A 21,504-nucleotide genomic window follows, 5' to 3' on the forward strand; every position below is an offset into this window, starting at 1 on the left:
TTCACCATGGCAACGGCGACGCCATTCGCGGACACGCGCGGCGGTGTCGTTTGGTTCCGGCCCGTCCGTTTGGCGTCACTTCCGCCGCCCGCACGGCGGCGTGTGCGTCTCTCTTCCTGCTGCGGCCGGGGCTGTACCTGGGCAGGTGAGCGGACCCTGGGAAGAGGGAGTCTCGCGCGGGGACTCCGAGGGCATGTGGGACTATGGAAAGGGAAGGCGGGAAGCCCGCGCCTGTTGTCGCAGTCGTGACTGAGCCTCGGTTTACCCAGCGATACAGGGAATATCTCGAGAAGGAGAAACTCCTGGATAGACGGCACCGTGTGGAGAAGATGCCGGATGGCTCCGTCGCGCTGCCCGTGCTGGGACAGGCCCTCCCCGAGCAGCACCTGCGGGAGCTGAGGAGTCGCGTGGCTCCGGGCAGCACTTGTGTGCTAACGCAGCTCCTGCATCCTGTTCCTTCAAAGAAGGCCCAGGGGCGTTCACCTGCCCAAACGCTGTGTCTTGAGGTGAGTCGCTGGGTGGAGGGCCGGGGAGTGCCATGGTCAGCTGAGTTGGAGGCTGATTTGCCTCGATCTTGGCAACGACACGGTAACCTCTTGTTGCTGAGTGAGGACTGTTTCCAAGCCAAGCAGTGGAAAAGTCTGGAACCAGAACTCTGGGAAACTGTTGCCTCGGCACTTGGCGTCCAGCGTTTGGCCAGACGAGGGCGGGTTTCACAGAATGGCACTCGAACTCCAGCAGTGACTCTGCTTTTGGGTGACGATGGCTGGGTTGAGCATGTGGATAACGGGATCCGATATACGTTTGACATAACCCAGTGCATGTTCTCCTTCGGAAACATCACTGAGAAGCTTCGGGTGGCCTCGCTGCCCTGTGTTGGGCAAGTACTGGTGGATCTCTATGCAGGAATTGGTTATTTCACTTTGCCCTTCCTAGTTCATGCTGGTGCTGCCTTCGTGCATGCTTGTGAGTGGAACTCCCATGCTGTAGTTGCTCTGAGAAATAACCTTGAGATCAATGGAGTAGTAGATCGGTGCCAGATACACTTTGGGGATAACAGAAAACTGAAGCTCTCAAACATTGCAGACAGGGTGAACCTGGGGCTGATTCCCAGCTCCGAAGAAGGCTGGCCCATCGCCTGCCAGGTGCTACGAAAGGATGCTGGGGGCATTTTGCATATCCACCAAAATGTGGAATCTTTCCCAGGGAAGAATCTCCAGCCTCCTGGAAGCGGTGAAATAGAGAAGGAGCATTGGCCTTATCCTCAGCAGATTGTCACCAACCAAAGGGAAAGTGGAGCTACCAGGGATTCTAAGACAAGAGTGGAGTCAGCAGCCACCAAGCCAGAGTGGCACAGGTGGGCAGAATCTGCAGAAACTCGCATTGCCACGCTTCTTCAGCAGATGCATGGGAAACCGTGGAAGACAAAAATCTTGCACATCCAACCGGTGAAATCCTATGCTCCTCACGTGGATCACATAGTTCTGGATCTGGAATGCCGCCCCTGTCCTCTGGTTGCCTAGAGAAGGTGGATCCTGAGACATGAGGCCCTATGCGTGAGTGACCCTTAATGCATCAGCTGTGGCCGGGTTCTCCTCTTGTCTCCTGGTGATCTATTTTAATATGTCGTGGCCCCGAAAGCAGGCTGTAGACCAAGGTATTTCATTTGTCTTCCATTGATCACAGTGAGAATGAGCTACATATCTGGGAGAAGCAGGATGGCTCATTGAAATGAGGCCCATCTGTGCAATCACGAATTCTGAATTCTGACCTCAGTTCTGTCTGGCCTTGGGTACGTGGCTTCAGTATTCTTTTGGCCTTGGATTTCCTCGCTTGCAAAACGAGGGTTTCACTGAACTGTCTCATGTGGCTGTTACCTAATAAGCAGTTGTACATGGGGCATTGGCTGTTTTTGAGTGAGAGACAGTGCTCCTTCCAAAATCACTCGGGTTACAATATGAAAAATCGCCTGGAGGAGTGCCAGGATGGAAGCAGACTGGTGAGGAGGTCGTCCAGGCATGAGGCAATGTTGGCTTGGACTAGGGCGGTGGCAGTGGGAGGTAGATGGGCTTGAGAAATAAAATTGATGAGACTAAGCAATAGAGTCCAAATCGAGGTACTAAAATGGTGCTGCTTTGTTATAATGAGCAACTGAGTTAGGGAGGGGAGGGTACAAAAATATTCTAGTGTGTTAACTCTGTTCCCCTACTTTATCATTCCTAAATGAGTGTAATGGGGAAGGTCTTAAATATCAGGTTTATTGTGGTAGAAAAAGGTAAAAATGGCTATGTTAAGTCATAGGGAAACTAGATTTGCAGTCTTAAGCTTTGAGCAATAGGTGGCAGTTGCTAGCTATTTTTAAAGTTCAAATTAAAATCTTAGATTTTTGAAAGCCCCAGACTCCCTTTTCATCTTCCTTCCCTGGCTGGCTTCATCAGAACCAACATAAGGAGCTATAAGGAATGTGAGGGGTTCTGCAGTTTTTCAGGCCTCACTTTATGGCTGTCTGCCATCAGCAATGTTTACTCTTAGGATGACCAATTGTAGAGAATCACTCTCTTTATTTTTGGGATGACTAATTGTCGAGAATCACTTCTCAGAGCTTTGATTTGGTGCACTTTGAAGCCAAATGGACTTGTATGCCTATCAAAGGAAATACAGAACAGCGTGGCTTTATCAGGATTATGACTGTACCTGGCATTTGGCTGGCTGGGGTTGGGCTGGCCTGCTTGCCCTTGTCGCATCAGTGGCAGTAAGGACAGCATTGATGCTATATGTGTTCCGTAGATGTTAAGTGCCTACTATATGTGTGAGCCACGGGAAATGTATTCATTAGATACAGTTCCTGTCTCAGCATCTGAAATAACACAAATACTCAAAAAAATTGAATACAGTGAAATAAGCACCATATAAATGATAGCATGTTGTAGGAGTGCAAAGGTGGGGGAGAAAAGTTCTGAGAAGTGAATGGGGAAACCTTCAGACAGGCAGTGTTTGAACTGGCTCTTAAAAACCGAGTGAAACTTTGATAAGTGGATTCAGAGTGGAAACGTGCTGATTGAAGAAAATAACAGGAGCAGGAGTTTGAAAGCTCAGAAAACACATGGAACATTGTCATTAGATCAACTTGTAACAAAGGAAGCAGTGAGCGGTGTGTTGAAGATGAGGGTTGTTGGCCTTCCTGTTTGTCTTAAGCATCTCCTCTTTTACATATTGGGTTTGTTTTCATATGTGTGCCTATAACTTTCTCGCTTCAAACTAAAGGTGCCAAGCTGAGACTTGAGCCAACATGGGAAGGAAAGCAGGAGAGACACAGTAAGAAAGATAAGTCAGAGATATACACATCCGGGGTCACAGGATTACCTTCCTGCTGTAAGCTCTGGGTGGGCAGCACCTGAATGAACTCATTCAAAGTGATGTACACACACACACACACACACACATACGCACGCACGCACACACGCATATGTGTGTGCATGTGTGTGGCCCTGAGTGTTCAGTGGGAAAGAAGATTGACATGGGCTCTGATACTTTTAGTGTGCAGCAGTCTGCTTGAATGCCAAGATATCTCCTTCACAGTAAAAAACAAATTTTTGCATCTCACCCACTCACTTTATCATATTATTCTTCCACCAAGGAAGCACACCACGCTTTGTAGGCTTCTTTTTTGGGGATTCAGAACTTGGGAATACTGATGATTCGTATACTGGGTGACAGTTTTCAGTGGGATCCAGAGCATGTAAAGGCACTATAGCAGGTACAGGCTCCAGTGTAATTAGCCTTGTTACATGGGCCATTCAATCCAGGAAATCCTATGGGATAATATAGTATCTGTGATAAGCAGAACAGCCATGAGAATTTATGGCAAGCTCCAATAGGAGAATCACAAGGTAGACTCCTAGGGTCCTGTAGCAAGGCCAGGTCATCTGCAGCAGAAAACCACATGCCATTCAAAAATGACTCCTTGCATTCTCATGGGCCTTGGTATCTCATGAGACATCAAGTGACCCTGTAGCCAGAGTTGTCCATCTTGAGCTGGGTTTTGTCAGAGCCACCAAGTCAATCCATCATTGGAAGTGGTACATCTGGAATTGATGACAGGCAGGGTCAGAGGAAATAGGTGCACAGGCAGGGGGCCCAGACTCCCATGTCACTCTTACAACTCTTCCGCCAGTGTCCCTCCCTCAGCGCACAGTTATGGCTGCTTGAGGGACTCTCATACCCAGCTGAAAGAGGACAAAAAAGCCAGAGCTAAGTTCACCGATGCGTTCTCATGGAATATAGGTTCAAAACAAAAATAGACTCCTGCTGCCCTGTAACTCTGCTTAGAAGGTGGTTTTAAAAACAGCAGTGAGGGGAATTCTCCCCAAAAGCAGAATTTGGGGCTATATTCCTGGTTATACACATGGTATGGAAAGAGAAGTGGCCTGAAGTAAGAATATACACCTTCATGGCAAATAGCAGATAGGTTGGCTAGTTGATCTGGGACTTGGAATGGGAAAGATTGGGGGTTCAGGGACAAGCAAGCCTGGAGTAGAAGCAGTGGAAAAATCTATGGGATTGGGCACATGAGTAAAGAACTTTGTATTGTATAACAATGCCTACCAGAGATAATCTGCCATAGAAGAGGCACTCAAGTAAACAAAAAGGCGTGGCCAGCTAACTTCAGGAACTGTAATCATCGACTACCCAGAAATGGCATCATGGTCTCATGAACAAAGTAGTCATGTTGCAGGGATGTAGGTTAGCAAGAAGCCAACAGTATGGCTTCCACTCACCAAGTAGCTACTCCCTAATGTTTAGCACTTAGCCCTTGACACAACCCTCAGGGAAACCAGGAAGCTGCTTGGTAGCAAGTTGATTACAGGGGACTCCTTCCAAAAGGACAGTCATTCATCTTGATTAGAATCTTTCCATCTCCAGGTGTGAGCTTGCCTTTCCTGCCCACAAGATGTTGACTAGCGCTACTGTCCAAGGGTTTACAAGTGTTTTATCCATTAATATATCCTACATAATACTGCTTTTGACCTAGGGATCCACTTTACAGCAAAGGAGGTGTTTCAGTAGGCACATGACCATGGGATTCACAGGTTTTGTCACATACCACACAACCTAGAAAATGCTGGTGTGATGGAGTGATGGAAAACCTTTTGAAACTAGAGCAAAAGCTTAGAGATAATACCCCCTGAAGGCAGGATGCCATTGAGACACAACATACTCTAAATCAACATCCGTTATATAGTGCCATGTCCCATAGAGGTAGAAAATGCATGTCTGGGAATGAAAGGGTAGAAATAGGAGAATTCCCACTCTAGTGGGCTAAACGTTGGTTCCCAAATATGTTCACATCATAATACTCAGAACCTGTGACTATATTACCTTAAATAGTAAAAAGGGACTTTGTAGGTATGATTAGGATATTGAGATGGGAGACTATCCTGGAATATAATATTTGAGCCCAGTTTAATTTCAGAGGTCCTTAATAAGAGGGATGTGGGAGCAAGTAGTAGGAGATGTGATAAATGAAGCAAGAGGGTGGAGTGATGTAAGGAAGGGCCACAAGCCAAGGAATGCAGGCAGCCTCTAGAAACTGAAAAGGGTGGGGAATTGGATTGTCCCTTGAAGCCTTCAGGAGGAACACAGCCTTGTTGACACCTTGATTTCGATTTTAGACTTCTGACCTCCATAACTATAAGAGAATAAATTTGTGTTGTTTTAAACCACTGTTTGCGGTACTTTGTTATAGCAGCAGTGGGAAATTAATACAGTGGGACACTGTATTAATTTCCCACTGCTGCTATAACAAAGTACCGCAAACAGTGGGAAATTAATACAGTGTCCCACTGACCCATGTTTGTGTTTTCCATCCCACAACTTTGGTGAATGTAGAAGGCTGGTTCCAAACAGGGGAACTCATCAGGTGACACAGTAATAGACCCTTTGAACTTTAACCTACCAAGGTCTCCTAGTGCCAAGAGACTAGCAGGCAAGAAAGAGTTACCATCCTGCTTGGGGTAATTGAATCTGATCATCAGGAGGAAGTAGGGTTATTGTCACACAAGGGTAGGAAGAAATATATTTCACCCTCAGTGTATCCACACTACCCAATATCAGGAGTAAAATGCACAACTTCCAAAAAATGCAGGATATGGACCTCCAAAAACTGGCTCCTCAATGAAAGTAATGAGAACAGTGGCAAAAACTGTCAAAATCAACTTTTTCAGAAGTCTAGAAAGTAAAGGCTTATACCAGTCTGAGGAGCATTAATTCCATAAAAGCAGCCTAACCTGGATTTACAAGGGAAGCTTCATGACAGTTTAATTTGCTCTGTTTAATTTGCCTAAATCTCATCTCTGATAAAATTGTTATTAACCAGGGAGAATGCCTCCAATGTGTTTCCCCTTTAAGTGATACACTGTCCTTTGTTAGGCAGTATCCATAGAATCCCATTATATTGCTGGTTTTTAATCATCCTTTTCCTGCTGCACTGTAGTGTCACTTTTACATAAACCAAGTGACCATATATGTGTGGGGCTGTTTTTCTATTGATGCACCAGTACCATCTTGTCTGAATTATTGCAGATTTAGAGTAAGTCCTGATAACTGATACGTCTTTTGACTTTCAACTTTGTTCTTTAAGATAGAGTTATTCTCTTTTTCATTTTTATTTTTCAATTTGAGCTGACATTCAATATTAGTTTATAATACATTAGTTACTCTTGACCTTTTGCATTTTCTTACGAATTTAAAATCAGCATTTTTTGGGGGGGGGGAAAAAGAACTTGCTGAGGTTTTTTTTATTGGGATTACAATGAACCTATTGGGGAAAATGGAGATCTTTACAGCACTGACTCTTTCATTTTGAAGCTTTTATCCTACTCAGTTGGGTGTAGCTATGAAATGAGAAGTGATTATCAGAAGCTGGGACTGCAGGATCCCATGTAAGGTGAGTGGGATACTACTGTATCAGCCTCCTCTGGGATCCCTGCCTTGATAGATGTTTTGAGCTTGCTATTACTTACACTCTTGCTTTGAGCAGTATCTTAGCCCTCAGAATATTGACTATCACCCTAGATTGTTAACATATTTGAACCTACCATCTATTTGTATTTCATTATAAATTAAGTACTACTGAATGCTTATAACAATCCAAACTATTAAACAATATTTTCATAGTACTCCTGAGCCATAAATGGAGTCATCGCTAAGTGTTGTGTGATATAAATGTTCCAATGAGTATGTCTCCTAAAATTTACTATATACAATACTAAGTACTTAAAATGTATTGTTTTCATTTGTGTAACAAGCAGGAAGATTACTTGCAGAGAATTGAGTCTTAGGCTTTGGAATCAGAAAACTATGCCACTATTATTGTCTATGTCCTTGGACAGGTTTGGTGAGTATTTAATTGAAGAATGCATGTTATTTATATATTTCATATCATATCTGGCAATATAACCTGCTTTTCTTTTTCTCTGATGAGGATATTGAAGATTAGAGAGTTTAAGTACTTTGTCTAGAGACAGAGAACTAGTAAGAGGCAGAAGTGGGTAAGCATACTGCCAAGCATATAGAAAGTGCTTAGTACATGTCTCTTGAATGAACGAATGGGTGAATGAATACTAGTCAGTATAAACTCAACATTGACTCCAAATGCTACTATATTCTCTGCTGTTTCCTTTGTTAACTAAACAACAGACTATTCCTGTTCATTTGGTATTCACAAAACCAGAAAATTCAAATAGTTGAATTTTGATGGTAATATCTGAAATTTAATGAGATGAGAAAAACTATAAAGTAATTCTGGATCAGAGACTATTTTTTTTTTTTAAAGCAATTCCTGAGGTCTGACATAAAGTTATGGTATGTATTTATCCTTTCTTGGGCTATCAGTCCCTACCCTTCCTACCAGCATCTTCATATTCTACTTGAATTAAATACATAATACTTTGGTGGGGAGGGGTGGGGTAGGATGGGTAATTCTAAGTGCTTGTTTCTTTCTGTGTCCTCCCACTAAACAAACTGTTCGTACCTGCCCTCTGGTACAGCTAGGGTACAGATACATGGTCCAATAAGCTTGACCAATCGCATGGTTACTCTTGGAACTTGAAACCTCGAAGAATAATGAAGATAGTCCAGAATCAGTTTCTTTTGCTTGGAACAAAGACTTGGCTGATGCAGATGTTGACAGAAAATTCAAACCACACATCCTACATCAAAAGGCTTTTTAGAGCCACTCAAAGGTGTTTGAAAATGATTTAATGAAAGAGGAATAAACAGATTGTTATTCTTTGAAAGCTAATCTTTTATCTTAAAAATTCCTAAGCACTCTAAAAACTATCACGTAAAAATTTAGTTTTAAGGTAATATTTTAAAGTACTTGCCAGGATTTTATTCCCACCTTCATTTTATAGATGGGGAAAATCGGACCTAGAGAATTTAAAGAGACTTAAAGTCTTATGTAAGATAAGAATGACTGTTCCAGCACTCCTGAAAGTTGTTGGCCTAACATGGAATTTGGTTTCAGTTAGAAAGTCTTATACTACTAAAATTTGTGCATGATATTAAGATTGGAAACGTAAAACGTTGATGAGAACTGAAGCATTTTTTCATTTTAAATGCTTTTTATTTAATATTTACCACATTTATCTTTTAAAATAAATTGGAGGAAAGACTATGAACTATTTTGATTTTCATTTTGTATGATCATAATATAATGGTACTCACCTTCTGTCTCTTCTACTTCTTTCCTGTTTTAGATTAGTCCTTGTGGACCCCTTTCTCCATAATAGCATCTCTCTTTTTGCTTTAAATTGCAATTAGAGTCTATGGCCATGCCACTCTGAACAAAGCCAATCCTGTCTGATCTCGGAAGCTAAGCAGGGTCGGACCTGGTTAGTACTTGGATGGGAGGCCAGGTGCTGTACGTGTAAAAAATAAGGGATTGTAAACTGACAAGGTCCTGGCAATCTGTGAGGTCAACCAAGGGTTGCCTCGCCAAATAGATAAATAAATTGCAATAAGGGCAGAATAACAGGTGGGTTGGGTAGCTAAATTACTTCTCTGACATTTCTATATAAGCCTTCATAGTCCTCTCATTTTACCAAGTTGGCTTTCTCTTGGAAATTTCGTCAAAACCATAAGGTTATTCCCTAGATGTGCAGTTTGGGAAATTTAACCCACCAGAAGTAAACAGACTGGATTAGAAAAAGTGATCATAATGATATTGCAATAAACAAGCAAGGTACAGTAGGATCTTGGGTTAGGATAGTGACAGTGACAATAGTAAGGAAACAGGTATAAGCGACTGTCAAGAAAAAATGGAAAAGATTTGGTTGCAGATTGGCTGTGGGTGAAAAGAGGAAGTACTCAAAGATGCCTAAATTCTAAGCTCCAAGTAACCTTGGGTTCAAATCCTGAGTTTGACTCCTACTATGGCCATACTGGCCATCTTACTTTGTGATCTTGATAATTTAAGCCTCAGTTTCCTCCTTTCTAAAACAGAAGTAATAATACCTTACCAAAATAAGGCTCATAGATTTAAGTTAAATGAAAAACCCTTAGCACAGTGCCTAGTAAGTGCCTAGAACGATGGCAGTCATTATCAGTGGGGTATAATGATAGAAAGTTAAAACATGAGACCGGTTAAGGATTTGGGGTGTGGGTTCAATCATTCTATCACACATACCTCCACCCAGAGAAAAGGGTCTTAGAGGAGTTTTATAATCCTCCTCCCCTCTGGAGGGTTCTTAACTGATAGAAGATAATCACCCATTTAGAGTCCTGACATAAAGTGGATTGCAGAGTGCGGTTTGGGCTAGGAGCCCAAGAGAGCCAGGTTCTTGCTTCCTATTTTATCTCCCTTAATCCGAGATGGCTGGGTCTACAGTGCAGACTCTGACCCAATTTACATTCTCATTTGCTGGTGAAGGAAGAGAAAGCTAAAGATGGCCAGAATAATTGATTAATTACATGGATGGGCAAGAAAGTGTTGAGGAGGGGAAAATTTTTTCTTTTACTATCCTAGTTTCATGTGGCTGGGGCCCTGGTAATTAAACTGACAAAAGAGATTAACAAGAGAAAAACAGTTTATTAACTCCTGAGGTGCACAAATGCCTGGGATAAAGTCAAACAAAGAACAATGCATTTACAGAGAAATGATAAAGGAAAAGGGGTTTTAGGCTTTTGGTGACTGACTGGGAAGGTAAGTATATGGGGGAAACTAGTGAAGATAAGAATTAGTTTAGTAAGGTTTGTGGGTGATTGAGAGTCTAAAAGTTCTGCTCTTATAAGGGAGAGGGAGCCATCTTTACAAAAGGATTTTATGTCCTGTTTGTGGGGGCGGTTGGAAGCAGAGTTTTTTGTTTTGCTTTTCTCAATACCCTTCGGCTCAAAATAATCCTATGTCAAAGTGGAATATTTTGGGGTGGCATATTCTGATTCCCTCAAAAACTTAAAAACAGTACTGATGGCCTCCTGTCGGGGAGGAAAGAAGGGACTTCCCGGATGTACTCAAAGACTAGAACTCAAAAAGACGGAGCGAGTTCTTGCCCTAAGTCACAGTGGCCCTCGATATCACTGAAATGTGGCCGATGAGTCTCCTCAGTTGTGTCCAATGTGGGAAGAGGTAGTGAGGGTGACGTGCAGAGGGCTGAGAGCGCTGTCTTGCTGGGCAGCACCCACCACGCCCGGGCCAGGGCCCCCGCGGCCGCCAAGCCCTGCTCCCCGGGCTGCTGGCCGCGTCCGCTCCCGGCCTCCGGCGCGGGGGGGCGGGTGTGGCGGCCGCGCCCTTCGGCCTCCGCCTCCCAAGCCGCTCTGACCCATGTCTGTGGGACGCTTAAAAGGGCCCAATAAAACTGCTAATGATCCCCGCCGCGGACGCGGGGAGCCCCTCACTGAGCCCCGCCGAGCGCCCGCTCCGCGGCGCGGGGCGCGTCGGGGGGCGGAAACCATGACAACGTTTGGAGGCGCTTGCTACGGCGTGCGTGGTGACAGAACGGGGAGCGTCCCGAGCGCGGGATTATGACGCGACAGCGGCGCGGGCTCGCGGTCTCGCGTGACCTCGAGCGCCGCCTTTCGGCCTCGCAACAGCAGCAACAGCTGAGGCGGGCGGGCGAGGTCAAGATGGTGGCTCCGCGGGCGGGGAAGGCGGTGGAGGGAGGAGGAGCCAGACCGTAGCCGGCCGGAAACACCGACACCCAGAGGTCTCCCGGGAGCCGCCGCAGCTACCTCAGCCGCCGCCGCCGCCGCCGCCTGCTCCAGCTCGAGAGACGCGAGCGGGCGGCGGGGCGGCCGAGAGAGACGGGAGAGGAGGGCGGGGCGGAGCCGCCGCGTCACCCCCGCCCCTGGGCGCCGTGGGCCCTGCCCCGCGCGGCCTGCCCGGCCCGCCCAGCCCCGGTGTGGCAGCGGCTCATGGCGGCCGTGGGGCCCCCGCAGCAGCAGGTGCGGATGGCCCCGCAGCAGGTCTGGGCGGCGCTCGAGGTGGCGCTCCGGGTGCCGTGCCTCTACATCATCGACGCCATCTTCAACTCCTACTACGATTCCAGCCAGAGCCGGTTCTGCATCGCGCTCCAGATCGTCCTCCGGCTGCTTGGTGAGGGGGCCGGGCCGCTGCGTCCGCGACGGCTCTGCGGGCCGGGACGTCCGCCGGGCAGGGGCGGCCGCGCGTGGGGGCCGCGCGTCGCGTGCGCGCGCGCGCGTGTCCCAGGGGCGTGTGTGTGGGAACCCGGGTCGTCCCCCCGGGGGGAGGTTATGGAGCGGCCGCCGTCCAAGCACGAGCTAGCTTTCGTGGTTCATACTTAACATATTTTGTTTAATTCTGACAGCCATCGGCAAAGCGACTGGCAGAATTAATACGAACGGGGACCTGTCTTTGCGGGCCGGGAGTCCCGGGGAGGAGGTGACCCTCGCCTCAGAGTTGACCGGGGAGCGCTGTCCCAGCGAGTCGGCTCCCGGCGTCTTGGGGGGAGGGCGTGGGAGTGAGGGCGCGGAGACACACGCGACGGCCTTCGGAAACGGCAGTCCTCATTGCCCCTGTCTGGCCGTGTGTGACCTTGGGCTTGTGCTTTCCGACGTGCTGAGTACTCCTGTTTTGTCACTTTCCGAAATGCTGAGTACTCCCGGGTTGTCACTTTCGTATTCACGGGGGTCTACATGACCGCGAAGTGTCTGCGGTGAGCGACATCCAAACAAAAGAGACGGGCTTTCGAATGTCAGACCTTGAAACCATTACCAAAAATCCTCCCGAGTAACAAGTCCTAAACATCTCCATGAATAACACGAGTGCAAATGGTTATGAAAACGTGGCTAGAAAGTGCTGAGACTTTTCCAAGGGAGACTTCTGAAAATCAGTGTGTTGCACGTGAATGAAGTGTTGAAAGCGTCTTAGGTTTCACTCCTCATCTTCACTCGCATCACCAGAGAAGCAGTTATGCATAAAAGAATTTTTTTTTAAGTAATCGAAACTTGGCAAATTTCATTGACGAGGTAATTCTTGTGATCAGTTTTTAGTGGGCCAGTGCTTTAAGTGCTGCTGAGGCCTGGCGGAGGGTGAGATCCTTACCAAGCCTTTCTGAATTATGAGCCATCTATTGCTTTTTATTTCTACTAAAAGAGTGGTAATGTTGTTTTGTTAGCAATAAATAGCAGTGTTTAACATTCGTTTGGTACTTTGCTTATGCAAAGCAATCGCTTGGGTATTATCTAACCCAAACTCTAACCTTCAGACATCCCTCAGAGGTGAGTGGTGGTATTCTCGTTTTAAAGATGAGGAAACCGGGGTCACACGGGTTGTGTTTTCCTTTTGATATGCAGCAAGTGAGTGGTTGCCAGGCCTAGGTTTAAAAATCTACATCAGTGTTGGTTCGCTTTCCTCAGTACAGCTGCAGGCCAGATACAGAATGGCATGGTACTAATGATCATAAGCTAGATCTTAAAACGAACAGATGTGGACATGCTGTTCTTCAGCACTAGATTTTTTAGTTACCCACCGGCTCCTTAATCCCAGCCATTCCTGCTTAACCACTGGGAAAATGTAATGCCCTCATTATTTGTGGCCAAAATAGACCTGTGTGATTTTGTAATGTATACAAATATTAAACACCTGAAACTAATGTTAGATGTTGTACACCTGAAACCAATATAATGTTATGTCAATTATACTTTAATTTAAAAAAGCACTAGCTAGCTTTAATGTTTCAAGCTTAACATTTTGTTTAATGGATAGTCATGGTTGAGGTTAATGTTAAAACGAAATTAATGTGAATGGGAACCGGTTGGGAAAGCGTTTTATCCTGCCAGTTAGAAGTCACTCATCATGATCAGAAATTAACAGGCATTTACTTATCTCAGTATATAGAAAGGTGGTCACAGCTGAGCCTGACAGACTGCTGCGGCCACCACCACCTCCCCCAAAAAGAGAGAGTTGAAAGTAACAGACTTCTAGGATGCTCTATCAGATTTGGAATAACCAAGTGCTGCTGTGGGTACTAAATAACCACATGTAACATGGACTTAAGGATGAGAGGGAGGTCTTCCTACTTCTGCTTTGAGAAAAGTGCATGGTGGAGGAGGAAAAAAAGATGGAGCTGTGTTTGAGAGGATTCACATGTTGGTTCCTCAAATAGTGTGGCGGCTGCCTTGAATGTTCTTATGGCAGGCAACTGCAGAGCCTCTGAGAACCCTTTTGGGACCAAGTGTTTTAATGCGATGCTCTCAAGTTGATCTTCATGCTAGGGAGCTTTAAGGAAAAGGAGTATTTTCTATTATTAAATCATTTGTGGTTTAAGAACATCGAACAAAGTACAATTTTCCTTGTACTCTATACATACTGCTTGTTTTTATACTAAGTCCTAGAAGTTTGTATTTGCAAATTAAAGAAGAATGAGACCTCAGGAAGTTGCTTAACTGTCCTGTGCCTCCTTTTTCTTATTTGTACCTTTTTTAAGATGGAAAATAATGGTTCTTATCTCTTTTAGAGCGTATTAAGGACAATAAACGACATAAGATGTAAGCTCTTAGAACAGGTACCAGGGAGCTAGTAAGAGGTATTTAATGGTTGGTTAGCTTTTAGTAAGATTGATAGCTTAAAAAATTGTTTTTAATACTTAAGACCATACTGTGTTAAAGATATTTTGGTCTTTTGAAGGCATCAGTGAAATGTTGGTGCTATTTATTTGAAAATCTTGTATCTCAGAATATTCTCTGTGTCACATTTTATGAGAAATAGAAAATATTTCCCAAATCTATCACCTGACTGCTTCTCACATTATGCAAATGTTTATGCTACTTTTTAACATTTGTAATAAAATTTCTTAAAAACTGGTTTTGGTACTAAAAAATTCACTCTGAATAAAAACAAAGCCCCAAGTATTTGAGGCCCATTTAATGAGGTATTTTATGTTGTTATTGAAAGTGACGGGTTTATATGTAAAAGATACTAAAGGGTAATTGAAATTAATTGTTCTACCTGGTTATTTTTTCTTACAATTATAGACTTCTCAGTATTCTACTGTATATAAATCTCAAAATTTGTCACTTTCACCCTTTTCTTTAAAATGAAATTGTAAAAATGGAAATTTATTTTCTAAGTAAAAGCATTACCAATTTTATTTGTAGCACCTGAAAAATTTACTCCTCTCCTACAGTAAAGTACTACACTGTACTTTCATTTGTTATCAAACTAAATATTAGAATTTCAGCAGGTCAGAAAATAAAGCATCTCATTTTGTATATCCAGATAAAATCATATTACACTGTATTGAATATTTAAGAATATTAAGCTATTCTTAGGGGGTGTTAAATGCTAAATGAAATGCAACCCAGTGCAGCATAATGCTGAATTAGCAAATCTATATCCAAGGCAGAAAACATAGGCAAAGGAATTTGGTAATATTACTTATGTAATTCATTGAAGTGGAAAGGCCTTTCTATACATAAAAGAAAATCCAGAAATTAGAGATTTCGATAAATGAAAAACTTCTTTATGACAAAACGAGGAAAAAAATTCCTTAAAAATGACACATCAAGGGGAAAATATTTGCATCATATGAGGTTGAAGTCCTTTTAAGTTTTACTGTAAGAAAAACTTACACTCCTTAGACCCAGAGAAAAATGGGCCCAGGATAAGTAGTGAACAATAAATGAAACACAGATGGTCAATAAACAAAAGAAAAATTACTCAGCCTCATATGTAATTAAACAAATACAGTCAGAACAAAATTTCACTTGTCAGATTGCGGAAGAGTTCAAAATCTGAATATAAACTAGTTGGCAAAGCTATGGGGAAATGCATAAAATTTTACAGTTTTAGTAGGCTGTCACTTGTATATAAAGCCACCTATTGCTGTCAACTGAAATTCATCATTCCTGTTGACTTACAATTACAGTTCTAAGAATTTGACTTGATGATATAGTTGTACAAAGATATGGGCAAAGCTGTAATAAAACAACAAATTGTTAATCTAAGTGGGTATTGAAGAGGAATCTATCTGTTCAATGTACTAGGTTTAGCCATACAATAGAGTTGTCGAAAAGAGATAGTTATTTTTGGTGCTATAGAAAGAACTCTGAAAACCTGTGATGTTTAAAAAAAAAAAAAAAGAGCAAAGTAAAGCAGCAGTAATTATGACTGCATAGGGACAGACTAAAGATTCTCAGTAGTGACAGTATTGACATAGTAGACAGGATAATTTTGTTAGGGAGGAAGTGTGACTGTTCCGTGAATTGTAGGATTTTTAGCAGCATCCCTGTCCTCTACCCATTAGATACCAGTAGCACCCCCTTATCCCCAGCTGAGACTGCCAAAAATGTCTCTAGATATTGCCAGATGACTCCTTGCAGGAGAGGGGGAATAGGAATGTGGTTGAAAACCAGTGAGATATACATATAGACCAATAGCACAGAATAGAAAGCCCAGAAATAGACCACCCATGTATATACAGAAACTTGATGTGTTTTAGAGGTAGAATTGAAGTACATTGAGGTAAATAGACTATTCAATTAGTGGCCATTTAGTTATCCATATGGAAAAAATTATACTGCATCACTACCTCGCATCAGTATATAAACAGTTCTAAGTGGATTAATACCTAAATGTGAAAAGCAGAACTTTAAAATTTTTAAAAGAAACTATAGAACATGGTTTTTTTTTTTTTTTTAAATGTTTAAACCTTAGGGAAAACTCTTTAAGAATATATAAAAGTAAATGTATAAAATAAAGATTAATAAATTCAATGATATTAAAATTAAAAGCCTCTGTTAATCAAAAGGCAGCATTGAACAAGTGAAAAGACCAGCCACAACACCTGGAGATGTTTGCATTATAGATAACTGACAAAGAATTTGTAGTCAGAATATTTTTTTAAAGGTCTGTGATTCATTAAGGAAAAACAGTTTTATCAATAGGCAAAAATAAGCTGGCTGTTCACAGAAACATGAATGACCAATAAACCTGAAAATGTCCTCTTTGGTAAGTAGTCAGAAATGCACATTTTTTAAAAGTTAAAAAACAAGAGAACCCACTATTAAGATACCCTTTTAGTAAAAAAACAAAGAAGTGTGTGTGTTTATAGATATGTGTGTGTTTATGTAAAACTTGGTTTATTCTTCATTTAATACCTATAGAGTTTGACTTGAAAAATGTTCACTTATTTTTTTAAAAATAAAAACATCTTCATTAAAAATATTAATCTAAAGGCAAAATTTTAGCTTTATCTTACTAAAAACCTAAAATACCCTCTTTTTAACCTAAAATGAGAGTTTGACAGAAACATTTTCTTTATGCTATAGTTTATCAGGTACACCTGCGGATAAATATTTCATGATATTTTATTTATTTTGCCTTGCATTTCATTGGTTAGGGCTCCCTTGGGAGTAAGGTAGTCATAACATTTATTTTTGGGTTCCATCTTTATTCTGTCAGGCATTGAAATGTTTTTCCACAGTTTGCTTTAGATTATAATTTGAAATAATTTTTAAAGTAATTTAAAGTAAGTATTTAAGGTAATTGGAGAGTTAATAAATGCTGTCTTAATTCTAATTTTCAGTCCTAAGTTTCCGGAAAGGTTAAGGGTACGAATGGACTTTCCACCTAAAAGAGTTAAAACATTATTGTGTAACATTTGTGATGGTTTCTTTTTGACTTGCTTGTTTTGTTTGCTTATTTCTGGTAATCCAAATTGGGAAGGCCCTGAACTCTTTCATGAGTTGAGTTCATCATAGATAGCTTCAAAACTCCTAAATTGATTTTGATACCTACTGCTTTTCCTACTTTGAGACCTTTAGTGAAGCACTAATCACTGGAGAATTTGATCCTGAGTTGTGATTTCAGTTAATTCTATTCTCCAGTGTCCCAAGGTGATTTTTCTTTATAAAGCAGCATTTTCATACAGCCTTGATTTCTTTTGCAGGTCACCCTTAAATGCTAATGAGGAACTCTATCTCTGGGCTTAATTTCCTTAGGCCTACAAGATAAATATCAAAAGTTTTATATCTGAAGTTGTGAAAATGCAACAAAACTTTGATATTATTGGCAACATTCCCTAAAGGCCATGAGAGGGAATGTTGAGAGACTTGTTATTTGAGAATTGCTTTTTTTTTTTTTTCCTGTGAAACGAGAGCTTATTCTTCCTATATTTTTCATACATAGGAACATGAGTATAAAAGAAAATATTAACCCTTTGCGCATGCAAACTTTGGGTAGGAATTAAACGATTTTATACTATTCTTAAAATTATTAACATTTTAGGGGTATAATTTTAATCAAGAAAGTAGAATCAGATTGTTACTTGGTAGGACACATCTGAACTTTGTGATTAAAGTCTCATTACCTTTGTCTGTCATCCTCTTCCCCTTTTTTCCTTTGGCATGTTTGCATAAAGCAAAATGGCCCTTTTTCTTCAGATATACGCTAAACCCCAAATCATTCTTGTATTTGTAAAAAAGAGGTTCAGGGACAAAACCTGTTAGAAAAAGGACTGGTTATAAATTACAGCAAAGTTCATGAATATTTACAAGTAAAGATTAATTTACCACTTTGTGAATAGCAAGTTGACAAAAGGAATGTAGGTTTTAGTTGATACTAATTTCAGAGCCCCTACAATATTTTGAGAGGAGAAATGAAGAAAGGAGGTTTGGTGATGGCTTGTAGATGGATATGGACAAAAAGAGTTTTTAGAGACAAACTAATAGGTTGGTTAGTATCACTAAAAAAAGGGAGATAATAGCTTAGTAGAATTTGGCAACTAACTGTCAAGCTTGAGAGTGTGAGGCAGGAAGGATAATAATGGCTCCTTTAACTGAAGTTGGAAATCGCAAGGAAAAGCAGAGCCATTTGAGACAAGTGAAGTTTTAGAAGTTTTGAGTGTTGCCACTTGTAATGTAGAAGTGGAACGAGGCGAATATTTAGATGTCATTTCCATAGTTGAAACCTTGGATAATGTTGATTGTATCTCACTTAAAAAATTAGTCTGAGCACAAAGAAAGATGGTGCTGGATACATCTCAGATTGACTATACAGAGGTTATATATGAAATGAGGAGTGGGAGGATTTATTACCGTTTTTAAAATGTGTTGGTTTTCCGAATGTTACTTCTGTAATTTGAATGAAGAGGATTGACTTTTTGAAGAAAAAGATTCAGTAAGGTATAGGAAAAAGAGAACTTGGAGGACATTTCTGAAATTTGCAAGGAAGTATGTAAAGAAAGAAAAACACTGAATTTGGACCCGGGAGAGAATGCTTAAATTTAAGGAGCAGGAAAAATAAGAGTGAGGAGTTCACAAGTTTGGGGAAAAGGAGGAAGTAGGTGTAAGTATAAAACTTAAACTTGATTCCCTGAAGAACACTTTTAAGGGAAAAAATTCTAAGATTAATAGGAACAAATGTTTTCCATTTTGGTTATTTTTAATTCTAATTCAATGATTATGAACTTATAAAGGACATATTCTTTAAAGATTTTTCAAACTGTTAAAATACGTAAGTACAAACTCATCTTCAAGGTGATTTAGTGCCCAAGTCTTATAGTACTACTTGAATTACTTTGGAACTTAGAAAATAAGGGATAGGATTTTAAAAAAATGTTTGGTCTGACTTTACAAAATCTTTCTTGGCCTTTATGCCTAAATGAATTGAGCCTTAATGTTCATAATATTGAACATGTTCGTTCGTATTTCCTAAAGGAAGACTGTAACTATTAGTGGAAGAACAGTCTTTAAAATGTTTCATACAAATGACCTTTTTTTTTTTCCAGGTATATTTATATCCAGTATTGTTCTGATACTGTCACAGCGATCACTTTTCAAGTTTTACATGTACAGCTCAGCCTTTCTGTTGGCTGCGACTTCAGTGTTGGTAAACTATTACGCTTCTTTGCACATTGACTTCTATGGTGCCTACAACACATCAGCTTTTGGAATTGAGCTGCTTCCTCAGAAAGGGCCCTCACTGTGGATGGCACTCATTGTTCTACAGCTCACGTTTGGAATTGGATACATCACACTACTCCAGATTCATTCCATCTATTCACAATTAATTATTTTGGATCTCTTGGTTCCCATAATAGGCTTAATCACAGAGCTACCGTTACACATACGAGAGACTTTAGTTTTTACTTCTTCCCTGATTCTCACATTAAACACAGTGCTTGTCTTGGCAGTAAAATTTAAGTGGTTTTATTATTCTACACGATATGTTTATCTTTTAGTGAGGCACATGTATCGAATTTATGGATTACAGTTATTAATGGAAGACACATGGAAGAGGATTCGTTTCCCAGATATACTGAGAGTCTTTTGGCTAACAAGGATCACAGCTCAGGCTGCAGTGTTAGTGTACATTTTAAGGATGGCAAATGAAACTGATTCCTTCTTTATTTCTTGGGATGATTTCTGGGACCTCATTTGCAATCTCATAATTAGTGGATGTGATTCTACACTAACTGTACTGGGCATGAGTGCCGTCATTTCCTCAGTAGCCCATTATTTGGGCCTTGGAATATTGGCCTTTATTGGATCAACTGAAGAAGACGACAGGCGGCTTGGCTTTGTAGCACCTGTTTTGTTTTTTATTTTGGCTCTACAGACTGGTTTGAGTGGGCTAAGACCAGAAGAGAGACTTATTCGCTTAAGTAGAAACATGTGCCTTTTATTAACTGCAGTCCTGCATTTCATCCATGGAATGACAGACCCCGTGTTAATGTCTCTCAGTGCCTCTCACGTGTCATCTTTTCGCAGACATTTTCCTGTGCTCTTTGTTTCTGCTTGCCTGTTTATTCTTCCTGTTTTACTCAGTTATGTTCTTTGGCATCACTATGCACTAAACACATGGTTGTTTGCGGTTACAGCCTTTTGTGTGGAACTCTGCTTAAAAGTAATTGTTTCTCTCACTGTTTATACGTTATTCATGATTGATGGCTACTATAATGTCCTCTGGGAAAAGCTTGATGATTATGTCTACTATGTTCGTTCAACAGGCAATATTATTGAATTTATATTTGGAGTAGTAATGTTTGGAAATGGGGCTTATACCATGATGTTTGAGTCAGGAAGTAAAATTCGGGCTTGTATGATGTGTCTACATGCATATTTTAACATCTACTTACAAGCAAAAAATGGTTGGAAGACATTCATGAATCGTAGGACTGCTGTTAAGAAAATTAATTCACTTCCTGAAATAAAAGGGAGCCGCTTACAAGAAATAGATGATGTCTGTGCAATCTGCTATCATGAGTTTACAACATCAGCTCGTATCACACCATGTAATCATTATTTCCACGCACTTTGCCTTCGGAAATGGCTGTATATTCAAGATACCTGTCCAATGTGCCATCAAAAAGTATACATCGAAGATGACATCAAGGATAATTCAAATATATCCAACAACAATGGATTTATTGCACCCAATGAAAATCCAGAGGAAGCTATAAGGGAGGCTGCTGCTGAATCTGACAGGGAATTGAATGAGGATGACAGTACAGATTGTGATGATGACGTTCAAAGAGAAAGAAATGGAGTGATTCAGCACACAGACACAGCAGCTGAAGAATTTATTAATGATGACACTGATTAAAATAGCATTTACTAATCATTGAGGTATTTGTTTAAAATTCAGTTCATCCAAAATGGAGTAATGTGCTTCACTTCAGTGTGTTAACCAAGCACAAAAACAGTATCAATGTTGAATCGGTGAATGGTTTTCCGTTTACTGTGATGTGCTACTGTAAATATACCTCTTTAATTACTTCTGGTCTCTTTGCTGACCTGTTTAAATTTGTGTACATTATTGTACATAGAATAAAATGTTTTCACGTTTTTATGACAAAATTTGAACAAATAGCTTTTTAATGTAATAATACGGTGCGTCAACTGTGCCAGAGATCCCTCAAAGAATATAATGCACCTAACTCTGGACCCTAGTGTGTGTTTAAGTGGGTGGGAGAATGAAAGTGCAGATCAGAGAAAAACCACAGTTAAAAAGGAAATAAAATAATTTGGACCAGAGGGAAAAGG

General features: G+C 41.3%; 2 protein-coding genes across 4 annotated transcripts; both read left to right on the plus strand.

Annotated features, from left to right (window-relative positions):
* Positions 1-23: 23 nt before the first annotated feature.
* On the plus strand, positions 24-19,372 carry TRMT12 (tRNA methyltransferase 12 homolog). 3 transcript variants are annotated; one of them, XM_036233014.1, is made up of 2 exons: positions 24-1,556; positions 19,248-19,372. In XM_036233014.1, the coding sequence occupies exon 1, from the start codon at positions 204-206 to the stop codon at positions 1,521-1,523; it is 1,320 nt and encodes a 439-aa protein (XP_036088907.1). In that variant the 5' UTR covers positions 24-203; the 3' UTR covers positions 1,524-1,556; positions 19,248-19,372. The 3 variants fall into 3 exon arrangements, with proteins under 3 accessions (XP_036088907.1, XP_016021920.2, XP_016021922.2); XM_016166434.2 differs by lacking the exon at positions 19,248-19,372 and having other exon boundaries at positions 24-506; positions 1,207-1,328; XM_016166436.2 differs by lacking the exon at positions 19,248-19,372 and having other exon boundaries at positions 24-506; positions 1,087-1,214.
* On the plus strand, positions 11,100-21,318 carry RNF139 (ring finger protein 139). The gene is made up of 2 exons (XM_016166413.2): positions 11,100-11,593; positions 19,248-21,318. Exons 1-2 carry the CDS (start codon positions 11,413-11,415, stop codon positions 21,062-21,064), a joined length of 1,998 nt encoding a protein of 665 aa, XP_016021899.2. The 5' UTR covers positions 11,100-11,412; the 3' UTR covers positions 21,065-21,318.
* Positions 21,319-21,504: the final 186 nt, after the last annotated feature.

Source organism: Rousettus aegyptiacus, unplaced genomic scaffold (assembly GCF_014176215.1).
Source record: "Rousettus aegyptiacus isolate mRouAeg1 unplaced genomic scaffold, mRouAeg1.p scaffold_m13_p_15, whole genome shotgun sequence".
Classification (NCBI taxonomy): domain Eukaryota; kingdom Metazoa; phylum Chordata; class Mammalia; order Chiroptera; family Pteropodidae; genus Rousettus; species Rousettus aegyptiacus.

Bases quoted from the DNA above. Each gene is read 5' to 3' on its own strand.
- TRMT12 (XM_036233014.1), top strand. From the start codon at position 204: ATGGAAAGGGAAGGCGGGAAGCCCGCGCCTGTTGTCGCAGTCGTGACT.
- RNF139 (XM_016166413.2), top strand. From the start codon at position 11,413: ATGGCGGCCGTGGGGCCCCCGCAGCAGCAGGTGCGGATGGCCCCGCAG. The intron at 11,594-19,247 runs GTGAGGGGGCCG...TTTTTTTTCCAG, and splicing joins GATCGTCCTCCGGCTGCTTG to GTATATTTATATCCAGTATT.